The 15,178-nt window shown below is 22.0% G+C and overlaps 3 protein-coding genes across 3 annotated transcripts; all 3 read left to right on the forward strand.

Annotated features, from left to right (window-relative positions):
* Positions 1-832: 832 nt before the first annotated feature.
* PY17X_1320700 (conserved Plasmodium protein, unknown function) lies at positions 833-7,807 on the forward strand (the record flags this gene model as incomplete). Its single annotated transcript, XM_022957078.1, has 18 exons — positions 833-881; positions 1,079-1,144; positions 1,230-1,325; positions 1,415-1,487; positions 1,643-1,917; positions 2,027-2,239; positions 2,382-2,418; positions 2,542-2,578; positions 2,721-3,104; positions 3,374-3,557; positions 3,661-4,086; positions 4,321-4,592; positions 4,842-5,930; positions 6,122-6,342; positions 6,427-6,520; positions 6,663-6,919; positions 7,050-7,145; positions 7,297-7,807. 18 exons carry the CDS (start codon positions 833-835, stop codon positions 7,805-7,807), a joined length of 4,380 nt encoding a protein of 1,459 aa, XP_022813556.1.
* A 782-nt stretch (positions 7,808-8,589) lies between these two features.
* On the forward strand, positions 8,590-8,820 carry PY17X_1320800 (Yos1-like protein, putative; the record flags this gene model as incomplete). Its single annotated transcript, XM_022957079.1, has 1 exon — positions 8,590-8,820. The coding sequence occupies one exon, from the start codon at positions 8,590-8,592 to the stop codon at positions 8,818-8,820; it is 231 nt and encodes a 76-aa protein (XP_022813557.1).
* A 434-nt stretch (positions 8,821-9,254) lies between these two features.
* On the forward strand, positions 9,255-14,960 carry PY17X_1320900 (gamma-tubulin complex component, putative; the record flags this gene model as incomplete). The annotated part of the gene is made up of 1 exon (XM_725463.2): positions 9,255-14,960. One exon carries the CDS (start codon positions 9,255-9,257, stop codon positions 14,958-14,960), a length of 5,706 nt encoding a protein of 1,901 aa, XP_730556.2.
* Between the last annotated feature and the right edge of the window lie 218 nt (positions 14,961-15,178).

The following is a 15,178-nucleotide window of genomic DNA, read 5'->3' on the forward strand; positions in this document are numbered from 1 at the left end:
ACTAAAATGATAGATAAAACTAATGAAAACTTTCACCATAAACAAAAATAGGAAAAGCAAAACAAGTAAGAAAAAATTAAATACATATAATTAAATCGTTAGCTAATTCAAATTACATATATTTTTAGAATAACATGTTGATAATCATTAAATTAGGATTATAAACATTTTTTGTAACTACAAATATTCTAATGTATATGCTAAAAAAAATGTCCTGTTAATTGGAAAATACGATATTTTATGTGCTTAAATTAGGATTATATGTATAACAAAAACAAAAGCTTCCAAATTTTAAACTATATTTTCCAATATTTTTACACATAATTATTTATTATTTTTTTAACACATTACCCTTTTTTAAGAAACGTGTAAAGGAAAATTACAATGTTTTTTTCGCAATTTCACTTTTTTTTCATTTTATATTACAAATAATATGATTAGTGTTTTACTATCACTATCATTATTTTATTAATTTGGTTGGTTTTTGGAAAAAAAATAAAATTAATGTAAGAGAGGAATAAATTTGAATAGCCCCATATTTTATTAGCATTTTTTTTTAATATAATTGTCTTTTCTTTGTTTCAATTAATATTATTTCATATTGTTTTGCTTTATTTATTTCGCCTCCTTTTTTTTGTATTTTTATTTACACATTTATTCTATTTTGTTAGTGGTATTCTTAATATTTTCATAAATCATTTTTTGAGATTAAATTCAAAATATGTATACGGCTTTATAATTTCATTTTGTATTGAAATTTATTGGCCTTTAATTTTCCTTTTACTTAAGGGCTAATATTTTTGTAAAGGAAATAAAATAAATACACATAAAAATGAACAAATCTATTAACATATCAAAAGCCAAACTAAAAAAGTTAAATGGTTAGAACGAAATAAATAAAAAATATACATAAAGAAGTAACTTGCACATTATATGGTTGTTATACAACATATTCGTAAAAGTAGAATACCTGCTTTTTTATTTTAAATATTCATTTCGAGATATATAAACACAATATAACTATAAAATACATGCATGTGTTATATATTTTTTCTCTTTTTATTCATATTCTGGACAGACTTATTCGTAAATGCAACTGAGAACACGGACATTTGCCTCAATAAGAAGAAAGATGTATCCATAGGTAATAAAAATTAAAAATATGATATGGGATATGCATATATGCATCTGTGGATATATATATGCATATTTTCAAAACTAATTTGTAGATCCAAACGTCACCATTATACCAAATGATAACGTAACCAAATTTTACGATGGCGAGAACAATTATATACAAAAAATTGATAACATCGAAGAGAAAGGTAACAAAATAAGCTCATTTACACACATGTATATAACAGTTTAATATATAAAATATTATGCATTTTTATGTACGCCCTTTAATTAATAGAAAACGATGACGAATTAAAATTTGTAACGAATAAAACACAAAGCATACCAATCATAGATCCATCTTACATAAGGTTACAATAAAAAATTTAATAATTGATGAGAGACTAAATTTATTAAAAAAAGGGATTAATGCTAGATATATATTAGCACGCAACTATATATATGTTTGTCCATACACATAATAAAATACTTTTCCTTTTAAATTGTGAATAAAAACTTTTCTTAGAGAACGAAACTTTAATGAAAAGAACAAATACATAGATACAAGTTTTGTTAATAATCTGGATAAAATATCTACAGATGATATAGACTTTAATCATATGAACAATTATGAAAAAAAATATTATTCAACTTATAAAAATGAAGAAAACTATTCGAATAACCAATATATAAATGCAACAAATGAATATTACGTAACTAAATCGGTGGAAGAAAAGATTCCTAACACAGGAATACCTACTGAACATTTTGTTTATAACAATGATGTTTTGCAATATGAAGGTAAAAATGTCTAAAGAAGATTTATTTAGATCATATACAAATATTTTCATATTTATAAATATATGTATATATTGCATATACATAATTTGATAACTTAATTTATTTTTAGATAGCATGAAAAACTGGACCAGTAATAGCAGATATTTGTATTTCATTGAAAAAGAAAAGGAAAAGGATGAAAAACGGAAAGAAACAAAGTTAAAAGATATAAGTCTTAAGGATTCAATTATCCCAGACAAATATGAAAAAATGCTTTTAAAATATGATTTTATTAGTGATAAAACAAAAATGGATAACTTAATATTAGATGTGTTAAATAATAGTAGGATAAAAAAAAATATATTATTGATTCTATAATATGTATTATTTTACATTAATAATTATATGAACTATACATATGAAACAACATTAATATAATTGATTTTTTTCTTTCCTTTTTTGGAATTTCTCCAAACTGCTAACAGAATTTGAAGAAGATACTCAGACATATGACAATACAAAGTAATATTTCAAAATTGTTTATCATGACTCTTATTAAATAACAATGTGTCTTTATTTAACAATCTTTAAATACATCAGGATACATCTATATTTATTTTTTTATCTGATTTATTATTTTTATAGACCCAAAGAGGAAATTAAATCTGATAACCATGAATTTGTAAGCATATTAAAGAACTTTAATTCATGAAATAAATAAATAAATATATTGTAAAGAATAGCACACTATTATAATACAATTAAAACGTAAAATATGTGCTTATGTTCCATTACATTTATTAATTTTAATTTGCTTTATTTAGAAACAATCGAATGAAGTTAGAAAAAATGATAATCTCAATGCTATTAAAAAAAAAAATAAGAATACTAAATATAATAGATATATCATTTCCGATTATTTGCATTATTACAATTACTTTAATAATGATATAAATTGCTCACATGAATCAGGATCAGATAGTTATGAATATGCGTCTCAAAAAAATAATAACAATCTTATATCTAGATCAATAAGCAAAAGAGAATTCAAAAACGAAAGTTATGACAATAATAAATCAATTTATAATAATGAAGAAAATATAAATATAGAAAAAATTACTCATTTTATTCCCGAAAATTTCGCTATGAACATATTTTTACCTCAAGAACAAAGTATTAAAAAACATGATACTTATCTCGGCGACAATGTAAGCAAATTTGTATATACAACTGTCTAAGAATTTTATAATAGATGCATATCTATGATTATAAAAGAATATTCATCAATTCTAATATAAATAATAAATAAAAACAGAAAGCATACTCAATCTTTGAATTATGTTATTATTCGTTATATCATTACCCATGAAATTCAATGCATTTTTATGAATAAATGGGTGTATATATTAAGATACTAATATTTTTTAATATTAAATATTTATTACACATTGTAAATATTGTGATTTTTTTTTTTAAGGTGGAACCAGTTTTAAAAATAAAAAAAATAAGATGGAATAAAAAAAAGATAAAACTTGAAAAGGAATTATTACAAAAGTATAACTATGTGGACAATTATTATTCCCACGGATATTGTACACGAATTACTAATAATTTGATGAAAAAATTCAAGAAAGAACGAATTAACATTTACGACATTAAGAGTAAAATTAAATAAATCAATAAATTTTTCATTATTTCAAATTATGTTATTCATTATGTAAATATATTTTATTAACCTATTTAACTTTTAATTTTTTTACACAGCGAAAAAAATGAATAATAAAGCGAAAGAAGATATTATAGAAGAAGAAAATCTTAGAAAAATGAGGCTAAATAATTTACTACGTTTGTCTGAAAATACTATAGAAGAACAAAATAATTATGAACAAGAAATGGAAAATAAAAAAGAAGAAAGTTATAAAACTGATAGTTATATTTCTTTTGATGATTTAGACAATAGAAGTATAAATAATTTAAAAAAAAAATACAAAATGTTAAAAAAAAGTGATAATGACCATGAAAGAGATTTAAAGAAATTAAAATTTTATTTATGTAAAAAATTAAACAAGAAAAAATACATTAAAAAGCCTATGAAAATAAAGAAAGAAAAAACTAAAAAAGAGAAAATCAAAAAAATTATTAAATACTCATCAAAAACTGGTTACAATCTGTTAGCTCAATTACAGAAAGGTATGTAATAAGAAATATAAGTTGTACATATATAGCTGATTTTTTTTATTTGTTCATCCGTATTTTATATATATCACAAGGGAGATCACATATATATATATACATTAATTTTTGTTGCATGTGCTAATTTTTGTCTTTATACCAAATATATAACCAATATGTCTCATTAAAAAAACGGAAACCCACTGCGCATATATATTCATATTTCTTTTTTTGCATTTTTTTTTAATTTAGGAGAAATAAAAGAAGAAAGCGAAGAAGAATCCGAATTAAGTGAATTAGAAGAAGGAGAATTGTTCGATGATCAGGATAAGAATACCGAGGATCTTAATAGTTCAGAATATACTTATTCTTCTTTAACACTTTCATTTTCTGAATATTTAAATATACGAGAAGCATATTATAATGATAATTCTTATGAGAAAATATTTTACCCTAAAGACCCCAAAATGAATGTTACGTACATTTATGATACTGTGGATTTTTATCATATTTCTAAAGGAAAGGTAATTAGAAAAAAAAACATTATGAAAAACTTAGTATCAAAGTTAAGAGAATTGCGTTCCTTATTTGTTATTTTACTCATTTAACACAAAATTATTAATCTTTTATTTTCATGCACTTTCATATATGCATAATTGAATTATTGCGATTATGTATTATAAATAAAAAAAAACTCATTTTAACTTTCTCTTCATATTTTTTCTCATTCATTTTTTCCTCTTTATACTACCTTGTACGATTTTTAACCACAGACATTGAACAAAAGACATATGCTCATGGAAATGCTCATATTCAATATAAAATTTTATGAAAGAAGCAATTTTATAAAAGAAGAAGATTTATCGTACTCATTCGAAATAAATGAAAATTGGAAAACAACTATAGAAAAAAAAACGGATGATATAGAAGAATTAGTTATAGACATGGGTAATAATAATGAAAATAACGGTATCTTTGGTTTGTCTGGTGATAAAAATAAGATAAGAATAATTTATAACAATATAAATCAAAGAATGTTATTAGCTAAATATATTAAATATTTAAATTATATATCATCTGGTACTATTGACAATGCAGCTACATTTTTTTTATATGAAACTGATACATTAGATTTAAGAAATGTTCAATATGATAAAGTTGCAGATTCTATAATATGTCTCCATTTAAAAAATTTAAAAAATATTAATAATATAAATATAGCAAATAGATCAATGAATGTTGAAAATTTGTGTGAATTTTTATCTCTTCCAAATATTAAACAATACAGTACATTAAATTTATCCAAAAATCCGTTATTTTTAGATTTAACATTTGATAGTAAAAAAAAAGACATAGATTGTGTTATAGATATTTTTAAGAAAAACGTAAAATTAAATGAATTAATTATTGATTTTGTCGATTTATCAAATCCACTAGGTGAATATTTTATTACAAATTTATTACTAAATACAAGCATAACCTTTTTAAGTTTAATAAATTGTAATATTGGATCAGATAATATAAAAAATATAATAAATGCTTTGGAGCACCGAAAAGTAAACACAATATATCCTATAAACTATATAAATATCGAATTTAATAATTTAACATATTATGATATAATATTTTTAATTAAAACGTTATGTACATTAAATAAAAATTTTAAAAAGTTATATATATGTGGAAATTTAGTTCAAGAAAATATTTTTGATGTATCATTTGCGTTTAGAAGAAAAAAGAAATTAATTGAAATGGACAAATATAATAAGCAAGTACCGGATATTTTCCATTTTGATAATATTTATGATGTTAAAAATAACCTTTTTTGTAATTTGAAGGGTACTGCTGAGTTGACAGAAAACGTAAGTTATCCTCAATATATATATGTGTGCGTTTTCTGTAAACATATTTTATGAACACGTTTTATGAACATGTTTTGTGAACACGTTTTATGAACATATTTTATGAACATATTTTATGAACATATTTTATGTTGGTGTTTCTTTTGTTATATTATTTTATCTTTGATAAATCCTTTTTATCCCTTTTTTAGTCCAAAGTTTCCAATGTCACCTTTGAGTTATATCTTAAGTATTTATATATTATGCCCCCAGAAAACAAATTATACACAATTAGAAATATCACAACTATTAAAAGGCGATATCAAAGGTTTTTGAACATCGTAGCTTTACATGATAAAAAAGAAATAAATATACAACTAAACCTTTTCAGCGAAAATCACGTCACAATATTTAACAATTTAATTAAAAAAAGGTAATCATAAAAAAGACAAGTTATAAATAGTAAACAAAATTGGAAAACAATAGAAATTTAAACATTTTTTTTTTGTTCCTGTAGCTTTCATGCTGAAATGTATTATAACAAACAAGTTAATGCCAATAAAATCGTAAATAAAAATATTTTAGATTATTTTTCCATGAGAATTAAAAATGTAATAGACAAAAAAATGCTAAATAATATTTCATACTCCTTTAATACGGATTTATATATATGTTTATCCAACCCATGTTTTTATAACTATATCACATCTATTAATTGTATAATAAATATAATGCATTTTTCTCCCCTTTAAGGAATTGAATTTTTATCACTACAACGTCACGGCTGAAGAAATTCATTATGTTTTGGATCTGTGCAAAAAAAATTTCGTAAAGAATATAAATCTTAGTTGCTGTTATTTAACGAATGATGATATCTTATATTTCAACACAATCAAAAATGATTCTTATAAAATAAATGTTTATAATATTTCTTTAAATAACAATTTATTTACTTCCGATATACAAATAGATCAGCTAATTAAGTTTATTTCCAACTTTTCAATTTATTTGTAAGTCAATAAATTTGTATATAATGTTTACATATGTGTAAGTGATATGCATAGTGAAATATACCCCGACAAAAATTAAACAGTTTACTAGTTATTTATGCACACATATATATACTTATTTTTTTTTTAGTAAAATTAATCTAAATAACTTGAGTATAGGAGCCAACTCATCTACATATAAATTATTTTTTTCTATTTTAAATGATACGAAATCCAAGATTGTCATGTATGCTAAAAATTATAATAACTCTATAAATAAGACACCAAGAACCAAATACAGTCCTAAAACTAAGCAATATTTATCCGTTTTATCTTATATATGTTATTTTTCTATATCATATATTTATTACTTTACCACTTTATTTTTTTCTCTATAGGCTGGATAATTGCAATTTAGGAAACTCGTTTTTATTCAATGTAAATAATAATATTCAAGATTTGAATACAAATGATTACTTAAATGTTTTGTCAATGCAATATAATGAATTCGATAATAAAAAGGAAATGTTAAAATTTTTAAATAAAATAATTATTAAATGTAAGCAAATTAAAAAAATAAAAATATTTTCCAATTATGTAACTGAAGAAGAAATTAAATTTATAACAAAGCATGTATTAAAAAAAAATATTGTTTCATTCGAAGATACTTATGATGTATCATCATCATATAAACGTAACAGAAAATTTTCAAAACTATCCAAAAAAATAAACTATATAGATTATAATACTGAGCTGACACCCGATGAAATGAAAAAAATTACAGAATTTTTTCAAAAAGAACAAAAAAAGGGCATAAATGATAACAAACATAACTACCCATTAAAAGATCGTTACCATTTAAGCGATTTAAAAACCAAAAATATTAAGAACTCTTTTATTAAAAAGTAAATATCATTTCCATTTTTCCATCATCTGGCCGTTTACATGTGTATATTTATCTTTATGATATTATATATTCTATAATACCTTTGTTTATATTGGAGGAATCTAGGTAATGTTTGATTTATAGAAGTTTTTCTTTTTTACATTTTTAAATAATTTTTTCGAATTTTTATTTTTTCTGTAATTTTTTATTAAATTGGTATTTTATGTTTAGGAAGTTTTCCTTTATTCTCCTTTTTTTATATGCTAATATGCAAACCAAAATATTTTTAAATTTTACTTTTATTAAATATTTATGATTCGATGGTAATGTGTACAATGTTGTATGCGTGGTTCTTCATCTCATACTATGTATTTCTCATATTGTGTTTATTTTATTTTTAATTTTAATGCTTTTTCATATTCTATGAGAGCATGCGTAGCATTTTGTAAATTTACGCTAATTTTAATTTAAAAAAATAATAATAAATAAAATGTTTAAATTTATTAATAGAATACATAAAAATATATTAATTTTTATTAGCTCGCCTTTATCTTACTCATTTTTACAAAAAATAAAATTGCAAAATATATATGTTTGAAAGCTAATAAGGTAAACAATAAACGCGTATAGTACCAAATATAATATAGCAAATAATATGAAAATAAATATTAATAGAAATATGTAAAAATAAAATACTTAAAATCCGTACAAAATAAATGGAAATAAAAAAATAACCTTTGAAATACATGAAATTTACTGTAAATTATTTTATTTTTATTTTTATTGTTTTTCACTATTTTTAAAAATGAGTATGTATGTTTTTTTATTATTCGAAAGTGTAGTACTGCTGATTAATAGTGTTTTAATTATAAACGAAAAGAAATTAAAAAAATATAAAAAGGTAGATATCAGTTTGAATAGTAATGATATTTTTGATAACATTAAATTGCTGTTCTACACAATAAGAATATACTTTAAAATCCCATTGATTTTTCTCAATCTTTTATGTATTATTATTGAAATTTTATTTGGATAACTTTAACATGACAGTGCGTGTATATATATATTTGCATACTATATATGTGTGTATGTATATATATATGCATCATTTTTAATAGTTAAGCATGTTATTTAGCCATATATCACACTAGATTAAATACATTCTTAAAGAATTGTTTTTTATTTATTATTTCGACGTTAATGATATATTATATGTGTATTGTGTATGCAATTTTTCAATAGCAATGAGCTTATCATAAATAATGGGCACTGTCTTCTCAATAGAATAGTTATTGAGGAAAAATATGTGCTTTTTAAAAACAAGTACAAATATAGAGTATATAGATATATTACACATAAGTGTAATTGTGTGAACATATAGACACAAGATTATTATTTACCTTCCAAATTTTTTCGCCTTGGTGGGCCCTAGTACTTCCCCTTTTATGCATACACATCGATTTTGGTAATATGACTTCTAGCTACATAAATGAGGTTAAAAAAAAACAAAAAACATATTTAAGTTATTTATTTTGTAAATTTGAGAAATATACGAACGAAAAGTTTTTAAATGATTTAATGAACAAATCGTTAAATGAAATTTCATTATATCCATTTCAAGATGTAAATGATAATGAAGTAATAAATGATATAAATGAATTTATTAACGAGTTGACTATAAATGCAGAATATAAAAAAAAACGGATATTTAAGCATATATGTGAAACATTCCTTTCTGATAACTTTTATATTTACAATGACAAAGATAGATATGAATTAAAATATATAATTTTAAAAGTATTATTTTTAACTAGTGAAAAGTCCAAACATGATAAATTAAAAGAGATTGACCTGATATATGATAAATATTTTAATAATAATAACGACGATAAAAGAAAAGAAGAAAACGATATAACAGTTTTAAATATTAATGAGCAAAAGGCTTTAAATGATATAAATAACTTTAATATAAAAGAAAATCAAAAATATTTGGATGAATTGCATAACAGCTATGATGATGATTCCCAATTTAATTTTTCTTCGAGTGAAAATGACGATAACGTAGATAATAAAGAAGAATTTTGTAAACGTTCAAATGAATTAAATAATTATGTAAACAACGAAAATGATGACCCTGATTATAACAATACGAATGTGCAAAGTGATAGAGATGATATTTTTAATGAAACAGAATACAACAATTTTATAGGAAATTATATGAAAAGCAAAAATGAATTGGTCTATGAAAATGTTATTAAAAAAATATCAATGTGTGCTTATAAATATCCACATTATGAAAATGTCAAGGATAAATTAAGATATGCCTCGGCTCATTTCGGACGTAATAGCCATGAAATGGCTGATGACGAAGATGGCTACTGTGATGATTATCATTATTCTGATGATTTCTATGATGATTCCCCTTTACGAAATTATGAGCCCAATTATAATAAAAATAAAAATATATATAAAAAAAATTATGACGAAAAAAATGAAAATTTTCAAAATAATTTAGATGAATCGTATGATGAATATATATTTACAAATTTAAAAAAAAAACAAAATAAAAATAAATTTTATTTGTTCACGTCTAAACCAAAAGAACAATATTTTTTCAATAACATTAATTTTTTTGATGAAGAAATACATAATAATATTGAAACAGAACAAAATTTAATATATGAAACCGATATATATAATCTCCATAATATATTTATTAACGAAGATATACAACGTAGTGAAGATTCCCATTTTAAACAGCAAACAAGCAGTATTTCAAATGGAGACCATAATAGTATACGTAATATGTCCCTTAACGAGCAAGCACAAACAAAAATAGATCAAATACACAATATTAATGAAAATTTATCTTTCGATAAAAATTCTGATCATATAGTTAAATACAAAATAAACGACAAAGACGCCTTATTAGAATCTGGAAATCAAGATAAGCATTGCAACCAAATTTTAATTGGAGAAAACTATATTAATAATAGAAATACACTTGCAAAGGGAGTAAAAACTGCTATAAAAACGCCGAGGGTTAAAAAAAAAAATCCTTTTTATGTAAGTGAAATATTTATAATTAAAGAAATTTTAATGATGTTATCTTTTAATTGTCCTATAAAATTTAAAGGCATATTTTTTACAAATTTTATGGATTTCTTATTCGATAAACCAATGGATAGAAATAAAATTAAAGATGATTTTTTGTTTTATATAGAAATAAAAAAAAAAATTATAAGTAATGGCAACCTTGGAACCACACACCAAGGAAAACATCGTCTTAGTAGTGATACACAAAATAATAATATCACATCAGAACAAATAATTAACTCTGATATCATTACTTATTATGCAGTTATAAGCGAAATGATGAAGATAAAATTATACAATATTCGAAGAACCACATTTAAAAACTATATTAAAAATATTAAAAAAATTAGCATCAAATTATTTTACATTCACATATTTTTTTTCCTAATAAATAAATTTCGTCATTTTTTTTTCTTTTTACCTTGTAAATTAAGTAACATGTTTAATTATATTATTTACATTAGAGATAATTTTAGTTATAAGGATGGGAAAAGAAATTTTTTTCCTCTCTTAGATCAATTTTGTATGAATAATAATAATAATGACCAAAAAGGACATAACCTTAATATATATTATCAGGGAAATTTTATGGACTGTTTTGTGGATTCGTTAAAAACAATTTACACTGAGTGGGGATTCATTATAAACATCTTATATAATTATCATATTATACTAGTTTTAAGACAATATAATATTGTGCCCATTAAGGATGATCAAATATTGGATCTTCTCCAAAAATTGAACACAATTAAAATTTTGGATTATATAAAACTGGAAGATTTTGTTAATTTGAAAAGAAAAAAAAAGAGGTCAAAGAAATATACAAACAATTTTCCAAAGCGCGAATATATTCATGTATGCTCATATAATGACAATAAAATGGGGCAAAACCATGAAAATTGTGAGAAAAATTTAACTGATGAAGAAAAAAAAAATACAAATAAAATAGACACAGATGATATTTCAAATTTTCGGTCTTTAAGTTTAATTCATTTAGGCTATTTAATAAATAAGTATTTATACATATGGAATAATTTATATAGTTTTTTGAATTATATTTTATCCTATTTATTATATAGTATTAATATAAATGATTATATTTATTTTAATTCTATATATGATAATGCAAAAAAATTTTGTATTTGTTATGATATTGTTGTATTATATTGGAGAAATAATCAAATTTTCGTTAACAAATCAATGGAAAAAATATTCCGATTTTTGTTGAATAATTTAAATTTATATTATTCAAATCATATAAATGATTGGATTAAAAAGGGCAAAATAAATGATAAATATAATGAATTTTTTGTCTATTCCCAAAATAAATCATTAGTACAAAAACATGATCACAGTATGCTTTTTATAAAAAAACAAAATGATTATGTCTTATGCCCCGAGTTTTTTAATTCTTTCATTTTTTTCTTAATAAGTTTAGGAAATAATATACATTTATATATGAAAATTAAAAATGAGCAAGACGCTATCGATTATATTGATTATTACATAAAAGAGGAAGATAATTCTATGTCCCACCAAAAAAATATAAAAAAATATGGCAAAAATAATTATTATTCAGATGTATTACATAGGAAAAATTTCAATAATAGTTCCAAATTTTATGAAGACAAAGCTTCTACAGATGACACATATGAAGATGATATTATTTTGTTTAGAGAACAATCAGATTCACATAAAAAGTTACACGAAAATACTCTGGATTATTACTACAATTTAGAGAACATAAAAAAAATTCAAAATAACTCATTGGATATATTATCTAAATTTTTAAAGATACGAAAAAATAAAAATAGGGGATTACCATATTTTAATAAAAATGTTATATCATTAAATATTTCCTATGATATATTTATAAAAAAATATTTTCAAGAACAATTTTTTAGCTTTTATAAAAAAAGTAACCGTATATTTTTACATAGCATAATAAAATATTCTAGTCTTTTAGAATATTTTTGTTGTATGCGCAGTTTAGTATTTCTTGAAATTAATGATTTTATCTCACCTTTTTTCGAATTTATTTTTAAAGATGTTTTGAGCCCTATTATTGATGAAAGAAAAATGAATTACACATTTAGGCAATGTGTTATTAATAAGATTATTATGAATTGTGACAAAGCAGATAATAAAAATATATATATAGATAATGAAGAACCACCTAATTATACATGCTCATTTTTTTTGCATAAAAAATTTGTATTACTTCATATGAAAATATTATTATCTATGGATAATACTTATTACATTAATCATTTTAAAAAATTGCACCATAATACAATTTTTAATTTCCAAAAAAATATAAAAAAAAGTGATAACCACGGAAAAAAATATATACCCAACCTTTTTGACTGTGCTAACAAAATCGACGACCCAACAAAACAATTCAGAGATCATACTAATATTAATAGAATTGACCACATAGGAAGTGATCAAAATGGTAATCAGTTATATGACGAACAAGACCAACGAACTAATAATCAACATGTAACTCAACAAATGGATTTAGCTAGCCATACATTGTTAAATATTAATAACGATGAAATTGGGTCTAATGTGAATAACAGTTTTTATTTAAATTCTAAAAATGAAATAATAACAAACGGATGTATACGAAATGAGCCAATTCAAAAAAATAATACACATAATATTGTTGGTATAAAAAATGAATATAATGAAAAAGATCAGAAAAACGTTGATAATAATAGAAAAAATGATACTAATGATTTAGAAGATAAAATATATATACGTAATGAATTAATAAAGAATTTTTATAAAGAAGAGATAATTATAAATGTACTTAAAAATATATATTTCAGATTGAAAGAAAACAAAATGTACAATAATAACATCAACGTTATTACTAACAGAAATTTAATGATTGAAACAAAAGGTGGACCATTTATAAATTTTTTGTTTGACTCTAATTGTTTAGAAAAATATTCAGCTATATTTTCTTTTTTTTTAGAAATTAAAAAATCTTTGCATATATTAAATTTGGTTCATATATTTTATAAATATTTAAAGACAAAAAGAGCTGAAGAAGCTTTGCAATTTCATAATTTTCATATTATTATTACAGCATTGTGCATATTAAAATATAGAATTTTTTTTTTCTTAAATACTTTATATACCTATTATCAATGGATTTTAACCTTTGCATGGAATAATTTTTTGTTAAATCTATATGCTTCAAAATCCTTATATCATATAAAAAATAATCATGAATTATATTTAAATTTCTTATTAGAAGCAATGCTAATACCTATAACTACTGAACATCAAGAATTGTACAATTATTACGTAAACAATGATTATAAAAATAATAGTGAAATTTACAAACAATTTGAAGCAAACTTTTATAATTTTTCCGAAAAAAAGGGTCAGCAAGATGTATTCGAAAGAAGCACACATTTATCAAAAAATAATAGTACTAATAATATGCAAAATATAGAAAATAAAAGTGAATACAAAGGCGAAAAAGGCTTTAATAATTTACATAAAAAATCGCTATTAAATGAACTATTTTCTAATAACATTTTAAATATATTATTTATACCTACCCAAATATATGAAATAATGTCAGAATTAAGCAAGTACTTTAATATTAGTTTTGACATAAACTTTGACAATTCTTATGATAACTTTGAGTACGAAAGGGACGAGGAAAATGACGAATTCGAAAATGATGATGATGAAGATGAAGACATCGATCAAGTAAAAAAAAATATAATAAATGAAAATTATAATGAAAAAGGCGTTAATAATTTGAATAATGAGAATAATTTAAAATACACAGAAAAAGAGCAAGCCTTATTTTATATAAAAAATAATATCAAATCGCTTTTAAACATTTTTGAAATACACTATGCTGAATTTATGATGAAATTAAATATTATTTCCTTTAACATTGAAGAAAATAGTTTTTTTGGACCTAATAAAAATTCCAAACTTTTTAATCATATAATAAGAATGGACAAAAATATTTTAAAAAAAATTTCAATACTCGAATATATGTTATCGTTTCGATCATTTTCAAGTACCCCTACACATTGTTTACCATGATTTTTTCTCAACCTCATTTGGGGGGATATACATATACACATTATTATAACTGCACGCGTATATATGTAAGGAGTATTATTCCAATAATATATATATGTATGATTTTATTTTTTGACATTTTTTATTAAATGCATTTCTTTACGAATAAGCCTGTCGTTTAATTGTCTTTCGTTTGCCTACTCTTATATTATTTGTTTTTTGTTTTTTTGTTTTTTTTA

This window comes from Plasmodium yoelii, assembly GCF_900002385.2.
Source record: "Plasmodium yoelii strain 17X genome assembly, chromosome: 13".
Taxonomy (NCBI): Eukaryota; Apicomplexa; class Aconoidasida; order Haemosporida; family Plasmodiidae; genus Plasmodium; species Plasmodium yoelii.